The sequence below is a fragment of the Oryx dammah genome, unplaced genomic scaffold (genome assembly GCF_014754425.2).
Source record: "Oryx dammah isolate SB20612 unplaced genomic scaffold, SCBI_Odam_1.1 HiC_scaffold_27, whole genome shotgun sequence".
In the NCBI taxonomy this organism is placed as follows: domain Eukaryota; kingdom Metazoa; phylum Chordata; class Mammalia; order Artiodactyla; family Bovidae; genus Oryx; species Oryx dammah.
The window spans coordinates 73,816,032-73,836,121 of record NW_024070211.1 but is presented as its reverse complement, the minus strand read 5'-3'; the positions used below and the strand labels follow the sequence as shown (position 1 = coordinate 73,836,121).

Here is a 20,090-nt window from a genome sequence, read left to right as displayed (position 1 = left end):
CATGTACCTGCTGGGGAGGCCTTAGTTCTGATCTGTGCTGATTGAGCTTCACTGCTAAGGAGGGTCAGCGTGTGTGGGGGCTGAGCCAGCATGCAGCATAGCCCTGTTTACAAGAATACAGTGATTATGTTTTTGCATTTGAGCAGAAATGAAAACATTGGCCGTGGTCAGCTGCACCCATCTTAAAAGAAAAGGTAGCCATGAGCTGTTTTCTTTGGTGTCATCTAATGCTGATGCTCTGATTACCAGAAAATAGCCAATTATGTATAACTGACTACTAAGTAAGAGTAACAGTAGCCCTAATGAAATGTCCCAGATTTATTATTGACGGCTTTTTTCCCGTGAGAGTTTAGGCAGTCAGGTACAAACCATGCCCAGATATTGCACTGTCTCCACAAGATCCACTGTCTCCCAAATCCAGTTTTGCCTCGGCCACTGTTGGGGTATGTGCGCTTTTGGTGTCAGTGAGCACGTTATTGCTGTTGGTCTCTGTGCATGAGGGACATGTGCTGAGTGTCCTAACTGGTGTCTATTGAGAGCTGATGGCTTGGAAGAGACCTCTGCAGAACTGGCCATAGATGGTTCACAACAAAGGTAGGAAAACTGCAGCAAACTGAAGAAAACCTTAAACTGTGAGACTCAAAGCCTGTTTGGGGTTATAATAAAACATCTGTTTTCAGATGCCATATGTAGCCTCGCTTTCAAAGGAAGATGCCTGGCGAGCTCTACACTCTTTTCATTATCTCATTTTCTACCAGATCTTGAGGTTTGTTCGAGAATGGAGTAGTCTAACTGCCATGAAGCAGAAGATAATCAGGAAAAGCGGGCAGCTGTTCCGCAGCCCAGTTCTGGCTCTGGAAGAGATCGCAAAGCAGCAAACCAAACAAAACAGTACTAAGAGGTATGAGTTGTCTTTCTTCATTTTGTATTTTATTGTTTGTCATAGTTATTTCTACAGGAGTGTCAGACATTTTATGTAACCACTAACAAAATTCTGATGGATTAAGAGAATATGATACATAAAAAGACAGCGTATTTTGTAGCAACATAATTAGATATTTTGTGAATTTGGTCACATCTGCTGGGGAAAATCAAAGTGTCTGGATCTTGCTCACTATGAGTCCTGCTCATCAAGAGAGAGGCCAGACTCACAGGTTGATTGTGCTCTTGTAACATGAATCTTGGGTGTGATATAGTGTGGTAGCTGCTTCTGTTTGATGTACCACCACCCAAGTAGGCTGTGCATGTGTGCTCAGCTGCATCTGACTCTTTGTGACACCAGGCGCCCACCAGGAGCCTCTGTCCATGGGATTTTCCAGGCAAGAATACTGGAGTGGGTTGCCATTTCCTCCTCCAGGGGATCTTCCCAACCCAGGAATCGAACATGTGTCTCTTGTGTCTCTTGCACTGGCAGGCAGGTTCTTTACTACCGTACCACCTGGGAAGCCCCTACTAGGGGAAGGTGGCAATTATCATGCCCGTGGTTGGAAACAAACTAATAGGAAAGGTTGACTATCGCAGGTTTGTACTGTTCCACCTTCATCATAACAGTTCAGTTCAGTCGCTCAGTCGTGTCCAACTCTTTGCGACCCCATGAATCGCAGCATGCCAGGCCTCCCTGTCCATCACCAACTCCTAGACTTCAAACTCACGTCCATCGAGTCGGTGATGCCATCCAGCCATCTCATCCTCTGTCGTCCCCTTCTCCTCCTGCCCCCAACCCCTCCCAGCATCAGAGTCTTTTCCAATGAGTCAGCTCTTCACAGGAGGTGGCCAAAGTACTGGAGCTTCAGCTTTAGCATCATTCCTTCCAAAGAATACCCAGGACTGATCTCCTTCAGAATGGACTGGTTGGATCTCCTTGCAGTCCAAGGGACTCTCAAGAGTCTTCTCCAACACCACAGTTCAAAAGCATCAATTCTTCGGCGCTCAGCTTTCTTCACAGTCCAACTCTCACATCCATACATGACCACTGGAAAAACCATAGCCTTGACTAAACAGACCTTTGTTGGCAAAGTAATGTCTCTGCTTTTGAATATAGCTATCTAGGTTGGTCATAACTTTCTTTCCAAGGAGTAAGCGTCTTTTAATTTCATGGCTGCAATCACCATCTGCAGTGATTCTGGAGCCCAAAAACATAAAGTCTGACACTGTTTCCACTGTTTCCGCATCTATTTCCCATGAAGTGATGGGACCGGATGCCATGATCTTCGTTTTCTGAATGTTGAGCTTTAAGCCAACTTTTTCACTCTGCTCTTTCACTTTCATCAAGAGGCTTTTGAGTTCCTCTTCACTTTCTGCCATAAGGGTGGTGTCATCTGCATGTCTGAGGTTATTGAGATTTCTCCTGCAATCTTGATTCCAGCGTGTGCTTCCTCCAGCCAGCATTTCTCAGGATGTGCTCTGCCTTTCAAATCTCTACACGCTCCCTTTCCTTTCTCAGCAGCAGCAGCAGCAGCAGCAGCATCTTTGCCTCACAGAGACATCCCCTTGTGTGTGATCTGAAATCCCCAGTCTCTGTAGACTCTCTGTCAGTGTGAAGCAAAGATCCTCAGGAAAAGCGGGCAGCTGTTCTATAGCCCAGCTCTCGTTTTGGAAGAGATCACAAAGCACCAAACCAAGCAGCACTATTGGCAGGAAAAGGCCCTTTCTTTAGCTCTTGCTTTCTTCATATACCTGTAATCTCTCTTCATCCTCACATCCAGCATTTTTATCATCTCTAGCTTTTTCTATGCACATGGGTGACAAAAATCCATTAACTGTATCTAATACAGTTGGTTAAGTACATTAAATCCTCATACTGTGAAGACCTCTTCTGCTGTCTCAAAATATCATACGTGAGAACATGGAAAATCGTTAAGGGTAAAAATAAGTGTATAAAAAGCTTGTTGTGTTCAGTTGCTCAGTTTTGTCTAACTCTTTGCAGCCACATGGACTGCAAAGCTCACTAAGCTCCTCTGCCCACGGGATTTCCCAGGCAAGAATACTGGAGTGGCTGCCATGCCCTCCTCCAGAGGATCTTCCCGACCCAGGGAGTGAACTCACGTCTCCCACGTCTCCTGCATTGGAGGCAGATTCTTTACCACTGGCGCCACCTGGGAAGCCTGTAAAAAAAAAAAACAAAAAGGATGGAGACACAAATATATGTAACTGCTATTAGCGACATAGTGTTGGGGAAGATAGCTTAGGAACTGGTGTCAGAGGTTTTTCTAACACATGGTTCTCAGCTGGAGGCAGTTTCTTCTGTGGTTGCAATCTTAGGGGTCATTTTGTAGATTTTCATGATTAGGGGATACAGCTGAGACCATCTATTGGGTTGAGGCCTGGGGTACTGCCAAAAAGCCTGCAGGGAACAGGGCCACTCCTCCCAACAGTTACCTGTTTCACAATGTCCCTGGTGCCACTGCTGCAAAAGCTGACTCTAGACCATATGATTAGGGATTTGTGAAGATTGTAGGGACTTTATACTTCCCACTGAGATTACAGACTCATGTGACTAAAGATAAAGCAAGGAACCATACATGAATGAATGAGACCAGGTGTAAAACTAGAAAAGGATGGGGTAAGGGGTAAAACTATAGCAAATTAGAAAGTAATAACCTATCTAATGTCACCCAAATTTAGATTTAAAAATTAAACACTGTATGAGTCACGTAAAGCTCTTCGACTAGTTGGATTTATCCATGAGCTGCCAGTTTTGGACTCTTGCCTCAACTCTTTTGTACTGGTTGGCTTTTCCCATGACTATATATTACTTTATATAAAAATATACATACACACACATACCTAAGTATTGGCCTTCTCTTTACACAATCATAATTCCAGCCACTTCTAACACATCCTATTATTTCTTCTCCAGCAGACATGGAAGCACCACCTAAGACAGACAGCTGGTCAGGGTGTAAAGGCAAAAGTCATAAAATGAGTGCAAGCCTAAGTCAGATACACAGTATTATTTATAAATATTATATATAGGTGATATAGTAAAGATAAAGCTGTGTTAAAAAGCAGTGGAGTAAGTAGTCAGATTTGTATTTTTTAGGAGCTCCCCCTGGCCCCAGTTGGAAGGTTAGATTGAAAGGGCAAGACTTGAAGTGGGAGACAAGTGGCATTAGCTTCCTGTTGCTGCCCTAACACATCACCCCAAGTTTAGCAGCTTAAAATAACAGGAATTTATTATCTCTCAATTTTTTCAGTCAGGAGTCTGAGTTGACCCTACTTGTTTCTCTGCTCTGGATTTTATAGACTGAAAAAAAGATACTGGCTGGCTAGGTTCTTAATGATAGTCTGGGAAGGATACATTCCCACATTTACTCAGGCTGCTGACAATTCAGTTTCTTCTGGCTGTAGGACTTTGTTTTCCTTGCTGATTATTGACAGGGGAGCCACCCTCTGCTTCTAGCACATAGGCCCCTATGTCTCAGAATCAGCAATGATGTGTCAAATACTTCTCATGCTTGGAATTAACCCCTTTCTGTTTTGTTTTGGTTTTTGTTTTTTTTTTTTTTTTTGAATTGCTCCCTTTCTTAAGGTCAACTGATTAGTAACCTTAATTACATCTGCAAAATCCCTCTGCAACATTACCTGGGTGAGTGTTCAATTGAATACCAGGAGATGGGACTCCTAGACAGAGTTGACCTGGAAAAAAAAGATAGGGGCTTATACTGAGGCATTAGAAATGGGAATGGAGGAGAGAGAATGAGGAGAGGTATTAAGGAGGTAGATTCAAAGACCTTGGTCACTAATGAGAGAGAGGGCTCCAGGGACATGGACTTAGCAGAGCCAGGCAAATGGAACCTGTGCTTCTGCAGAGGGTGATGACAGAGGAAGCATGCTGATTCTGGCTGTACAAGCCTCGTCACAGTGAACTGAAGTGTGTCTCTCTGAAAGCAGGTGTGAAAGGGGCAACACAACACACTGAATTGGAGGTCTGTATGGGGAACAGGCAGATACTGGATGCCTTCCCTCTCATCATCCTGCCAGGTCACCTTCTGCTGTTGTTGTCAGTTGCTAAGTCGTGTCTGACTCTTTGCAGCCCCATGGACTGCAGCATGCCAGGCTTCCCTGTCCTTCACTATCTCCCAGAGTTTGCTCAAATTTTGTCCATTGAGGCAGTGATGCCATCAACCATCTCATCCTCTGTTGCCCCCTTCTCCTCTTGCCCTCAGTCTTTCCCAGCATCAGAGTTTTTTCCAGGGAAGTGGCTCTTCACATCAGGGGGCTAAAGTATTGGAGCTTCAGCTTCAGCAAGTCCTTCCAATGAATATTCAGGGTTGATTTCCTTCATGATTGACTGGTTTGATCTCCCTGCAGACCAAAGGACTCTCAAGAGTCTTGTCCAACACCACAGTTCAAAAACATCAGTTCTTTGGCACTCGGCCTTCTTTATAATCCAACTCTCACATCCCTTCATAACTACTAGAAAAACCATAACTAGAAAAACAAACCTTTGTTGGCAAAGTGATGTCTCTGCTTTTTAATACACTATCTACGTTTGACATAGCCTTTCTTCCAAAGAGCAAGCATCTTTTAATTTTGTGGCTGCAGTCCCTATCCACAGTGATTTTGGAGCCCAAAAAAATATAGTTTTCTTTCCAGAGAAACTATACCAGAGAGGCAGCCGTCTTGGAAACTTCAGGGTTAGTGGAGACAAAGAGAGAAGTGTTATGCTAGAAACTACCCTCCCTAGATGCCTGTATTGGCTCAGCCGCCACATCAACAGCCATATTTTAATTTAGAATAGGCAGGAGATTAGAGGAGTCATCTCTGAAAAGATGGACTAGCCTCAGAATGAAGACAAAGATATATTACTTTGGGGGAATTCTCCCAAAAGCAATAACTAGATCTCCCAGTGTGATTATTTGTCTACTTGTTTGCAGGCTACAACCGAGCTCAGAGGCTGCAGTCAGCTTTTGAGCAGCTCACTCTAAAAGCCAGTATCACCAGCCATTGTATAGGTTCCTAAGTGGGTTCCCACTTGTTGGAGGGCAGGCCTGATTCAGTTGGAAACCTGTGGGTTTAGAATACCAACTTTTCATCATATAGCCACAGCTGGTCAGGTCGGCAGCCGAGCCCAGCACTATTCTCATTGGTGCGGCCACTTTCCAACTCACTCCTCTCTTATTGCAAAACTCCCATGGTGCATCTTCCATGACCATCCTCACCCCAGAATCACTTCAGGAGACAACATTCTTCCTTCACTATTTGTCAAAATGGGGATTCACTATAATTCGTTTGAGAGTTGGTATGTTTATGAACTTAGCAGACCTCAATGGAAAATTAAATATTGGTAACACAACTACGTTTGAAAAGTTGTCAACAAACCCACTATGAGGCTGGTTGATCTGTTTCTTGTAGTTTCCAAACATTTGTACTTAAACATCTCGTAGGAAAGCCAGAGGTTATTTTTAGTTCTTAAATCTCTGAATAAATTTCTCAGCATCTTTTAAAGTTACTGAATTAAGTTTCTAAGCTTTTAAACATTGAATAATACCAAAGGCAAGGCTTAATATCTCATTGCCCCTCAAAGCTAGGAAGCTTTTAAGTTCAGTGTGTGTGTGTGTGTGTGTGTGTGTGTGTGTGTAGGGGGAATTTAGGAGCTAAAAGGGCAAGTTAAAGAATACTAAAAGAATTCACTCTGATTCCTTTTTGCTTTAAAAAAGACACACAAGTAGAAATGCAAACATGTGAAAAGATAGTCATCATTCCTCTTAATAGGAGAAATTCAAATTTAAAGCTATACCAGCGGACCAGTCTCCGTTAGTAGAGACGTTTTAACTGCTATACCTTGTGCTAGTGAAAGTGAGAGGGACTGGCATCCACTGCTGGTGGGGTCTATAAATTGGTGGGGCCTCCAGGTGGCTCCGTGGTAGAAGATCCACCTGCCAATGCAGCAGATGCAGGCTCCATCCCTGGGTCGAGATGATCCCCTGGAGGAGGGCATGGCAACCCACTCCAGTATTCTTGCCTGGAAAACTCCTTAGAGGAATTTTTAGCAATAGGTCAGAGGAGCCTGGCGGACTATAGTTCAGGAGGTTGCAAAGAGTCAGCTGCTGCTGCTGCTGCCACCAAGTCGCTTCAGTCGTGTCCGACTCTGTGCGACCCCGTAGACGGCAGCCCACCAGGCTCCCCCGTCCTTGGGATTCTCCAGGCAAGAACACTGGAGTGGGTTGCCATTTCCTTCTCCAATGCGTGAAAGTGAAGTCGCTCAGTCGTGTCTGACTCTTCACCACCCCATGGACTGCAGCCCACCAGGCTCCTCCATCCATGGGACTTTCCAGGCAAGAGTACAACTGAGCACTATATAAACTGGTACCAACCCAGAAGAGAGCAATGTGTCAAAATCTATCCAAATTTAGAGCACCCAAGATCTTTGACTTAGCAAGTCTGCTTCAGGGAATTTATTCTACAGATAGTTCTTGTATAGAAAATAGGGATGTTTGGGATAGGACTGTTTATTACGGCATTATCTGGGATAGCAGAGTCTAGAACAACCTAAATGGGCATTAATCAGAGACTAGTTAGATAATGAAATAACATGAAACCATTAAAAGTATAGAGCGATCTTATGTGTGCTAATATGGAAAGATCTCCAAGAATGTATCTTTAGGCAAAAAGAGCAAGGTGAAGATTAGTGTATATTATTCTACCTTTTGTTTTCGCTTTTTTATTCGAGTATAGCTACTTTACAATGTTGTGTTTCTGCTGTAGAGCAGAGTCAATCAGTTATATTAATACATATACATATAGCCTTTTTTGGATTTCCTTCCCACTTAGGTCACCACAGAGCACTGAGTAGAGTTCTCTGTGCGATATAGAAGGTTCTCATTAGTTATCTATATTATACATGGTATCAATAGTATATATATGTCTATCCCAGTCTCCCAATTTACCCCACCCTCTTTCCCCCTCCCTTGGTGTCCATGTTTGTTCTCTACATCTGTGTCTCTATTTCTGCTTTGCAAATAGGTTCATCTGTCCATTTTCCTAGATTCCACCTATATGCATTTATATACGGTATTTCTTTTCCTGACTTATTTCACTTTGTATGACAGTTTCTCGGTCCATCTATGTCTGCAAATGGCAGGTTTTTTCCTTTATATGGTTAAGTAATACTCCATTGTATATATATACCATATCCTCTTATCCATTCCTCTGTTAATAAACATTTAGGTTGCTTTCATGTCCTGGCTGTTGTAAATAGTGCTGCAATAAACACTGGCTTGTATGTATCTTTTCGAGTTATGGTTTTCTCCCAGTATATGTCCAAGAATGGGATTGCTGAGGTCATATGGTAGTTCTATTTTTATTTTTTTTAAAGGAGCCTCCACACTGTTCTGCACATTCCCACCAACAGTGTATGAGGGTTCCCTTCTCCCCATACCCTCTCCAGCATTTACTGTTGTAGATTATTTTTTGATAAACACCATTCTGATCAGTGTGAGATGGTATCTCATTGTAGTTTTGATCTGCGTTTCTCTATTATTAGTGATGTTGAGCATCTTTTCATGTGCCTCTTGGCCATCTGTATGTCTTCTTCAAAGAAATGCCTATTTAGATCTTATGCCCATTTTTGTTTGGGTTGTTTGTTTTTTTTTTGATACTGAGCTGCACAAGCTGTTTGTATATGTTGGAAATTAATCCCCTTGTTGGTTGCTTAGTTTGCAAGTATTTTCTCTGATTCTGAGGGTTGTCTTTTCATCTTGTTTATGGTTTCCTTTGTCATGCAAAAGCTTTCAAGTTTAATTAGGTCCCATTTATTTATTTTTGTTTTTTAAAATAAAATATAATGGAGAGTGACTGCTAATGACTATGGGTTTCTTTCTGGGGTTGTAAAAATGTTTTGTAATTAGATAGTCGTGATGTTACAGCCTTGTGAATATACTAAAATGCACTGAATTGTAAACTTTAAAATAGTAAATTTTATGATATGTGAATTATATGACCATAAAAATACAAAGAAATAAATTAAAGGTATGCATGCTCCTGTGCTCAGTCGTGTTCAACTCTTTGCGACCCTGTGGACTATAGCCCACCAGACTCCTCTGTCCGTGGGATTTTCCCAGAGTACTGGCGAGGGTTGCTATTTCCTCTTCCAGGGGATCTTCCCGACCCTGGGATCGAACCCACGTTTCCTCCATCTCCTGCACTGCAGGTGGATTCTTTACCACTGAGCCATCAGGGAAGTCCCCAAATTAGTTATACACCTTTACAAAGAAAAAATGAACTGTTTCTAAGAGGATGTAGTGAAAACTGGCAAAAGATGTAGTTTGGGGAAGTGGGGAGAAAATGATGGGAATGGAAGGGAGGCTTATTATCACCATACACAGCAGTGTGTGCCTTTAAATTTCTGAAATATGCATTTGTATCACCTAATCAAAAATACCATACTTTATAGAAAGGGAATCTGTTAATTATTAAATATACTTTAACAATATAAAAGCAATTAAAAAATTTTTACCTATAAACTGCACAATTCCATTGTGATTTAACTTTGGTTTTATTGTCAAGTTACCAAATGAAATACTTGAGAATATGAAGAAATGCATGTTTAGAGTAATTTTTAAAGAAAACTGCAATTTTTAAAGAAAACTGTAAACCACTCGAGAAACTAGGCCATGCTAATTAGAAGGAATTAATTGGGTAATTGCATTTCACCTACTTAAAATCCCCCATCACCTGTAACTGAAGGAACTTTCCTCTCTCCTTCCAGTCCCTAAACCATTATGTGGTATTGATAGTGTTGTGTAATAAGGTTCTGAATCCTTTGTAAAAAGTGGCTTTATTTCAGTGGAGGATTCCCTAAACCCTGTATGAGCTGATAATGGAAACAACCTTGAGATTATACACAATGTGACTGAACCTGATTAAAGAGAGTAACTTTATCCAAATACGATGATACACTATTATAACTGATTAAGGTGATATGAGGAGCCTTGAAGAGAAGGCCAAGAGGGAGGTAAAAATGCAGTTAGAGATGTTCGGCATGGCTTGGCAAGCAGTTTACCTACAGCTATCAGTGGTACATGAATTTGATCATTTCTTATTCCCACACCCACTCCTTTTTTCCCGTGAGTGAAAACTGGTCCAAAGGATATTGACTGACTCTTGAATTTCTTAGAAAAATAAATCTTCAGAAAACTTATCTGGCACAAAGAGAAGTGTTTACCACACATGGAGACCAATGTAGAGGAAGAAACTCCCGTTCTCTAATTTAAGTATTAGCACAATGAACAGACTTATATATTCCTTTTTCTCCTACTGCTTTTGCAAGGAGCAATGTGAACATGAAATAGAGAAACTCTTAAAGGACATCCACTTCATGTGTATTTGTTTCAGATATATAACGAAAGAAGATGTTGCTGCAGCCTCGATGGACAAGGTGAAGAATGACGGGGGGCATGTCCGACTGATCACAAAGGGGCCCAGGCCAGGGGACCCTTCTACAAAGTAAGAGGTTTTACTTGTCAGGCATAGTGGTACTAAGACTCTTTCTTTAAATGAATGTATTCATTTCTGTAACAATAGTTTACCTCTGTATGACCACTTTACACACTAGAAAAAGCTTTCACAATGTAATAGCTCTTCTGTCCTAGCAACTCTGTAAGGCTCCTGATGCCCTTATCTTAGAAATTAGAGATCAAGAAGGTATCTCACACCAAGTGGGTTATATGACCTGCCCCAGGCTACCAGATACTAGTACTGAGGTCCAATCTGAGCTCTGGCCCCCAGTCTTGAGTTCTTTCTATCATAAAAAGTTTTTTTTTTTTTTAACACTTCTAACAGCAAAGTAGCTATTGTAATTCCCATGCAGGACTTTTCAACATTCTTGAATAATGTACCTTTTCCTTTAGTTTAACAAAGTAAGCTTATGTCCTGCCATGTTTCATCTCTAATTTTAATTCTATCAACTCCGAGTTTACCTGTAGGAGGCACATATGTAGCAAGTCTCCCGTTCTAATTTCTATCAGCACTGTTGGTTCCCTGGTTCTGTGACTGAATGGATGTGAACAGTCTGTCTCCTGAAGGCCAGCAATATTCAGATGTTCATGGAAATCTTGGTGATGGACTCCTGGTCCTAATGAAGTGTGTGACCCAACACATGGAGTGAGCAGGGTGGCCTAACTTTTCCCAGACTGAAGAAGCATTTTCTAACTTTTCATTTTCGATCTTCTCCAGATGCCTCAGAGTCTGTGTAACTTGAAGACATCTAAGTTCCAAAGAGAGGCAACGTATTTGTATTCAAATTAATTTTTCTGAACACACCATTCTTTCTTTTCCTTGGTGTGTAATAGAGTGCTGACTATAGCTATTAATATTTCATCTCCACAGTGAATCACAGAATCTGCATGCCCTATGTTTACTGTTTGTCAGCACAGAAACTTTGAAGACCTTTAAATGAAGTAACAATGATCTAAAATAGAGTAAGCCTTAATTAATTACCTATTCAATGTTTTGCCCCTTCTAGAGAATTTCTTGAAGGTGGAAAATGTATCCCATTTCTAAATCCCTGCACAGCCCAAGGTGATCTCATTCTGAAGGCTTCTACATTCAAAGGCTATTTGCAGGCTGTGGATAACGAAGGAAATCCACTTTGCCTTCGCTGTCAGCAAACCACTTGCCAAACTAAGCAAGAGTGTAAAGCAGATGCTTGGGATTCACGGTTCTGTTCTCTGAAATGTCAAGAGGAGTTTTGGATTCGATCTAATAATAGTTACCTGCGAGCCAAAGTATTTGAAATTGAACATGGTGTGTGTCAGCTGTGTAATCTGAATGCACAAGAACTCTTTTTACGTCTGAGAGATGCCCCTAAAAGTCAGAGGAAGAGTCTTCTGGATGCTACCTGGACCTCAAAGCTCCCGTTAGAACAGGTAAGTTTTAATCACTGACTGATAAAGACAGCATTGCACTGAGTGATGAATATTGGCTCATTTTCCTCTTAAAACCTTTTTAATATGGGAATTCTCAGATACATTTACAAAAGCAGAATAATGAACCCACACACCTGTCACCTGACTTTACCAACATTTTGCTATTCACTTCATGTTTGCCTCACTTTGATTCTTCTTCTCTCCTGGAATTATTTTAAAGTAGATCCCATACAGCATTTCATTTCACCCTTAGATACTTTCATTATGTACCTTTAACAGATGAAGACTTTCTTTCTCCCTCCCTTTATCTTTCTCTTTTAAATATAAACCCATAGCCCAATATCCATAATCACACCCAACATAATTATAATTCCAGTTACAATAACTCCATGTTTGGTTTCCCAGATGATCTCAAAAATGCCTTTTTAAAATTGCTTTGTTCAAATTAGGATCAAAATATGACCTGCACATTGCATTTGGTCACTATATCTCTTATGTTTCATTTAATCTGTAATATTACCCCTTCCCTTTTTTTACGCCACCGATTATTGAAGAAACTGGGTCATTTGCCTGCGGGATTTCCCACGTTCTGGATTTGTGTGTGGTCCACATTCTGGACCTGTATCCTCGTGATGTTTTTTGACATGTTTCTCTGTCTTCCTGACTTACTGAATAATGGTTGTAAGATCTAGAAGTTTAATTAGATTCTTTTTTTCAACATTTTTTAATGTGACTATTTTTTAAAGTCTTTACTGAATTTGTTACAGTATTGTTTATGTTTTATGTTTTGGTTCTTTGGTCTCAAGGCATGTGGATTCTTAGCTCCCCAACCAGGAATCGAACCTGTACCCCCTGCACTGGAAGGCAAAATCTTAACCACTGAACCCTAGGGAAGTCCCTAACTAGATTCTCATTAGATTATTTGGGGAAGAGATCTTAACAGTTGGTTCTTTGCATTAGGAGGCACTTAGGGTCTGGTCATTCCACTTTTCATGATACGGTAAAGCATCTGTCTGCAATGCAGGAGACCCAGGTTCGATCCCTGGGTTGGGAAGATCCCGTGGAGAAGGAAATGGCAGCCCACTCCAGTATTCTTGCCTGGAAAATCCCATGGACCACGGAGCCTGGTAGGTTACCGTCCATGGGGTCACAAAGAGTCGGACACGACTGAGCGACTTCACTTCACTTAATGTTGAGTAACAAGGGGTAAACAGATAATCCCTAAAATGCAATTCATTACAGTGTAAAAGAAACTTATATTTGTTTATTCTATTGTAAAATGTAGTTTATTATACTTTTCTCAGCACAGTATTCTCAGTATCCACTTTGACTTCCAAAACTCAGTTGGATTTCCAATGTTGTGATCCAAGCACCTCTAAACTTCAAACTAGAGCAAAATGTGTAAAATATATGCTTCATTTTTAAAAATGACTCTACAAAAATATTGGATAAATTCCAGCAAAAATCTTACAGTTTTATTTACTTAGTATTGCTGAATTAACTAATAAGCATTTCTGCAAAGATGAAGTAGCATGACTTTCAGAGCTAGAGAAATACACTATTCCCCTAACATTATCCAGAGCTCCTGAAAGATCCAGTCTAGTTGGTGAGCAGCATGTGACACCCATCCCAGAGACATCAGCCAGACTCCAGCTACTGTCTGCTGCCTCCATGTGGAGACTTCCAAAAGACACAAAGAAATGACGCATGGACATCTAGAAGGCAGTCTGTCCAAGAATACAGGACGTAGCATACATCTAGACGAGGAGTGCTTAGACAATAAGCAGTGCCCAGGGCACAGATGGGGACGACCAGGGGGACACAGGGTGATTCTTTCCAGAGGTGAGTTTAGGACGTAGAAAGCTGGCCCCAAGTGATTTAGAATTCTTGGGAAGAATAAAGAAGCACCTTCTGGATCACAAAATGTCACAGCGGAGACTGCTCAGCGCAAAAGATTTGGTTACAAACAAGACGACCAAAATGGATGTTTTTTCCCCTGAGAGTATGCCACTTGCTTTATGCACAAGGCTGCCATATGACATTGCCTCTAACAATGCCAACCTCAAAAATAAAAATCAATATATATCTTCTAACCAAAGTTGGGAAGTTCAGTATAGAAGAGGGAAAGTCAGTCCATCTACAGTGGAGTTCAGGTAGACCGTTTACTGCTCCAGTTTGCTGCCTCCTTGGGCTGTGCTCTTGGGCCAGACACTGTTAAGGTCCCTGTGCTATCTGTGGGCCTGATAACTTTCCTAAAGCACTTCAGAGATGTGTCACAGGTTCCCATGGCCAGCAGCCATGAAGTTGATTGTAGAGTCTTCCTTGTTCAAGATCAAGGAAATAAAAACCACTTTCACACTAATCTTTGTCCCATTTAAACAACTCTATCTACACTGCTATGCTGTGAGCTGTGACCTCAGATCAAATGCTAAAATAATACCAATTAAATGTCAGTCATCACTAGTTAAATATAAAGTGTGTCTACAAGGACTGGCCTAGGTAGTGTCTACTTTAAATGAATATATTTGTTTATTCCAAATATTCAAGTTACAGAGGTTTGTTCTAGAAATTTGATTCCAGTCCATGTAACTTAGGAGGTTCTCAGGTAATTGCAAAAGTTCTAGATGATCACTATTAAACTGTCATTGGTACAAGTACACATGCATTTAGGTCAACAATTAAAGACTTGAGTTCAGTAATACTCAGAAGTTTTCCATTTCTAATCTTTTTATCAGTTTTGTTTTAGTAACTATATAAACTAGTTCAAAGGTGCATAAGCAACTGATTGTTCCCAATCTGTAAGGAGGCTTGATATTTTATACTTGCTTGTAATTTTTTCAAAGTGGGTTTGGGTAAGGGAGGGGGACCTTTTTCAGAGACATATTTTTTTATTGCTTTCAAATTGCTAACCTAGAGGGTTTTTCTTACTCATAATAAAAGCTATAAAAAACCACCCTAATGTATTTTTCCCTGTGATTTTGCTGTGTAAACATGATGGCACAATTCAGAACCAACAGTTCCCACAGTGTATGTTGAAAACCGCTGATGCTGTGTTCTTATTACAGCTTAATGAAATGATAAGAAACCCAGGGGAAGGGCATTTCTGGCAGGTGGACCACATCAAGCCTGTGTCTGGTGGAGGAGGGCAGTGCTCCCTGGACAACCTGCAGACCCTCTGCACAGTCTGCCACAGAGAGGTCAGTGATGCTTGCAGACACATCTGACTCCATACTAAGACAGCTAATTGGAAATTGTGCATACAGGTGTGGAGGATTATACGGATGAATCTATATGGTCTGGGATCTGAGATGTGTTTTATTCTTTTCATTACCTATCACTTGAGTTTTTTCTTGAGGTCTATGCAAGTTCTCAGTCACAGATGAAAAAGAAACTGCTTCCCTTTCGATTTATTCTAGGACCAGGAAATTTTCACCACTACCTAGAAGAAAATGAATACAACTTAACATATTGCAGAGTTTTGAAAAGACCCAAACCCTTAAACTAGAAGTTCAGTGAATTGGGACAGTGGCATATGTTTGCATCTGCAACTAAATATGCCCTGAAATATCTGAGAACATGAATAAATTATCTCTAGGACCAACTCAGTTCCACATACAGGCACTACACTGTTGACCTAAATATGAAACCTATTAATCTTGGTACATCTTGGAACAATTACCTAGTGCTTAAAATGAAAGGAAAAGAATAACATAATATGGTCTGTCAACTAGGATGAATTTTTAACAGGTAGTTAAGCAAAAGGTCGCAGGATCTACCTGTTAAGATATAATCTTAGAAAGCAGCATACATTTAATGTGCAACTTTGTGCCCAACTTTTTTTCCACTTATGGCAAAATTTAAGCATTTCCCCATGTTCCCATGATAAGCATTCAGTGTTTATCATCTAAAATGGCTGCATATTAGTCTACTGACTACATCTCTACTGTAGTTAGTTACGCCATTCCCATACTGATGAACACTGAAGTTGTTTACATTCTTTAGTTCATATACACAATGCTGCCAACCACATTTTTTTGTATACAAACTATTTTTTACATTTCAAGGTTGTTCCTTAAGATACTCAGTTGTAAAATGATTGATTCAAGTTTTAAGATTTTGAGTCAAGTTTTGAGACTGCAGGAGATGAATTCTCTCCATGCTGTTTTCCAAAAGGATCGTACTCAGATATGCTCCTTCGATCCTGGTGGTGAAAAGTGCCTGTTTAACTGCACTGCTATTGCTGCTGTGGTGAAAAAAGAATTATTTTGTTTACTTGTAATTTTTTCAAAATGGGTTAGGTAAGGGGGAAAAAAAATCTTTTTCAGAAACATATTTTTTATTGCTTTCAAATTGCTAACCTAGAGGCTTTACTTTAAAGACCCTGATATTTATAAAAATGCTAATCAAGTGTATTTACATTTTGAGAATTTTTCAGATCCTTTGCCAGTGTTCACATCATATGAGCACTTCCTTAGCCTCTTTTTAATATTTCAGATTACTCAATTTATTCACAAATTTTATTGTGTAAAAATTATGTAAATACCTTTTACATAAATAGGATCATGTCATAAAAAGGGCTTTTAGTTTTAACCTTTTTTCCTCTCCGTACCCACCTGGATAACTTCACACATACATGGACTTCAGTTGGGCAAAAGGTCATTTGATTTCTCAACTGTGCAAACTGTTAGCACAGTCAAGATCTGTAAGAAAATTAAGATACAGCAAAAGAGAATGCTGTGCCTTCTTGTAATCACCTTTTTAGAGTCTCATGAAAAATGTTATTTATATTAGCAAAAGAATCCAATTCTGTTCTATCTCATTTTGTTTTTTTGCACTGGCTTGGCTGTTAGGTTGGGAAAGGCTTTCAAGCCCAGAGAACAGGAGGTAGGTGGGCCCTGCACACACCTAGACCTCAGAGTTATTGGCTTAGTAACCCCACTAAGGGCAAAGCACTGGTACACGAGTGTGGTGATAATGCATGTTTTTTTTCAGAATTAACAGAGTTTTTGAGTTGCTATAGCCAGTACTTTAATTCTAACATGTGTACACATGCATTACTTTTTTTAACTTTTAGAGAACTGCCCAACAAGCCAAGGAAAGAAGCCAGGTGAGAAGACAATCTCTAGCATCAAAGCATGGATCAGACATCACACGATTTTTAGTAAAGAAATGAAGCATAAACATTTTAAAATGGATGACATACGGTTTGTATGTGGAGAATTCACCAAATTTTTTTTGTGCTTGTCTAATATTTTAAAAGTGAAAAATTTCAAAACACAAATCAAGAATTCATCTTCCCTTTTAATGTTAAATGCTTTTCGTGTTAATACTTTTTGAAAGTACTTAACAAACTGAAATACAATACTAAATATTTCTATGATCTTCTTGATATCCATTATATTTCAGTAAAGTTTTGTTAAGCTTTCAATTTCCACTGACTATACCTTAATCACTGTATTGTGCCTAGACTGTTTTTGAAAAATATACTCAATTACTTGAAAAATGGTGCTGGGTTAGTATTGGTCATAGGCTGCTAGATGCCAAAATGCAACATTGTAAAGCCATAAGGGAAATTTTGGAGGCAAAATCATTATTCAGGAATTCTAGACCAATTATGACCTCCTTGCTTAGTATGCAGGAGAGATTCTTATTCACTAAATGCCTCCAAAATGAACCTGGGGTGCATATTTTGAGTATTGTCTTCTTTTTATTTCTTAGCCAGTTGTCTTTATTGAAAAGATGCTTCTGAAAATAACCTAATTGGACCCATGGTGTTTGTGGACAATTCAGGGATTCTGGCTGAAGTAACTGTTAAAACATGTTTTAAAAAACCAAAATGCCATTTAAACTTCATTTTGAAATTTGTCTTAATGCATAAAACTAGGTTTACTGTCAAAGCATTCTTTGTCTCAATGTTATCATTTTCTGGTTTTAAAGTCCTATTTTATTAAGAGGGTATTCCTGAAATCTCTTTTAAAAGGGATGATGATGATGATAAAACACTTTTTCTAAAGTATGATCAGATGGAGATAAATATTTAAAAACTGCAAGGGTAACATTAAAATGTACTTGATACTCAGACATAAAAGAGTGATGATGAAAGAAAACCAAGACATAATCTGGCAATACGTCAGAATCATGAGAGAATCAGAATCAATACGTCAAAACTCACAAAGTACAGGGTCAAGGGAGAACTACATTCACAAAAGGCCTGTTTGCAAATACTGTTTGGATGTAACATTAGTTTGAGTACTCTTTAGTTTTAATTAGTAGCTTGTATTTCACAACATGGAGGACTTATATTTGTATAAATACTATACAATCATTAATCTTCCAGCGTTTTTTTAAGTTTACAATATTTCATTGACATGATGTAACGCGTGTTTTCAGTCGTGTCTGACTCTTTGTGATCCTGTGGACTGCAGCCTGCCAGGCTCCTCTGTCCACGGAATTTTTCAGGCAAGAATACTGGAGTGGGTTGCCATTCCCTTTCTCCAGGGCTTCCTGACCCAGGGATCCAACATCTCCTGACCCATGTCTCTTGCGCCTCCTGCACTGGCAGGCAGATTGTTTTACCTGCACCACCTGGGAAGCCCCTTGTATGAAATCAAATTTTACAGTTCATTTTTAAAACTAGTTGAGCTTTCTTTGGCCTTCTTTCTGCTTTGCTGGTCAGGCTCTTTGCAGTTTTCTGCCTCATTGCCAGGGTAACCAAGGTTCCCTCACAGTTGAGAGCTGAGAAGCCAGCATGCTACTTTTCCTCCAGCATGAGATATTTGCAAGTGAGGGTGGTCTAAGTAGGTCAGATTTGAGTGGAGCTTGCTCTTTAGATCAAACTAAAGTGGTAATTCTAGGGAGAAAATTCTCAGTGTGGGAACTATATGAGAGTTGGAGGTGAAATGACCCATGAAGATCATTTCTCTCTATGCCAGATTTCAAAATGCCAGTTGAAAATGCTATAAGAGCATCACAACATTACAAATAGGGCTTCCCTAGTGGCTCAGAAGGTAAAGAATCTGCCAACAATGCAGGAGACCTAGGTTCAATCCTTGGATCAGGAAGATCTCCTAGAGAAGGAAATGGCAACTCACTCCAGGTATTCTTGCCTGAAGAATTCCATGGACAAAGGAGCCTGGTGGGCTGCCGTCTATGGGGTCGCACAGAGTCGGACACGACTGAAGCAACTTAGCAGCAGCAGCAGCAGCAGGGTTGCAAAGAGTCGGACACAACTGAGTGACTTTCACTCACTCACTCAGCATATATTTAACCAAGGACATGAAAGCTTTGTACACTGACACTGCACGTCTTTGGTGAAAGAAACTGAAGAAGACACAAACAAATGGAAGAAATTCCATGTTCTTGGATCAGAAAAGTTAATATTGTTAAAATAGCCATACTACCTGAGGCAATCTATAGATTCATGCAATCCCTATCAAAATTCCAGTGGCATTTTCGAAGAAATAGAAAAAAAGTCCTAAAATGTGTATGGAACCAATAGCCAGAGCAATCCTGAGAAAGTAGAACAAACATACCATTTCTCTGCCCATTTTTTGATTGGGTTGTTTTTTCGATATCAAGCTACATGAGCTGTGTGTATATCCTAGAGATTAATCCCTTGTCAGTTGCTTCATTTGCAAATATTTTTTTCCTATTCTGAGGGTTGTCTTTTCCTTTTTTTATGGTTTCCTATGCTATGCACAAGATTTTAGGTTTAATTAGGTCCGATTCTTGTTATTACGCTAAGAGGTAGATCAAAAAAGATACTGCTGCAATTTATATCAAAAATTATTCTATGTTTTCTCCAAGAATTTTATAGTATCTAGCCTTACATTTAGGTCTTTGGTCCATTTTGAGGTTTTTTTGTGTATGGTGTTACAGTGGGCTCAAATTTCACTCTTCCATGTAGTTTTTCTAGCACCACTTAACAAAAAGGCTTTCTCCAATGTAAATTCTTCCCCTGCTTGTCACAGATTAATTGACCATAGGGAGGTGGGTCTATTTTTTTAATTTTATTGGATTGTAGTTGATTTACAATGTTGTTAGTCTCAGATGTACAACAAAGTGACTCAGTTATACATATAGATATATATTTTCATTCCTCTTCAGACTCTTATATAGGTTATCACCTAACACGGAGTTCCCTCTCCTATATACACTAGGTCCTTGTTTGGTTATCTATCTTATATGTAGTAGTATGTTAATCTTATATAGAGTTGTATG

General features: G+C 39.9%; 1 protein-coding gene across 1 annotated transcript in view; it reads left to right on the top strand.

Moving 5' to 3' along the window:
* The window catches only part of ZRANB3 (zinc finger RANBP2-type containing 3), a 282,932-nt gene extending 265,162 nt beyond the window's left edge, over window positions 1–17,770 (top strand). The window contains exons 17-21 of the mRNA XM_040228505.1: window positions 759–901; window positions 10,339–10,449; window positions 11,468–11,870; window positions 14,936–15,067; window positions 16,945–17,770. Of these exons, the coding sequence (XP_040084439.1) occupies window positions 759–901; window positions 10,339–10,449; window positions 11,468–11,870; window positions 14,936–15,067; window positions 16,945–17,043 (888 nt within the window). The 3' untranslated portion in view covers window positions 17,044–17,770. The remainder of the gene's footprint in view (window positions 1–758; window positions 902–10,338; window positions 10,450–11,467; window positions 11,871–14,935; window positions 15,068–16,944) is intronic.
* The last annotated feature ends 2,320 nt before the right edge of the window (window positions 17,771–20,090 follow it).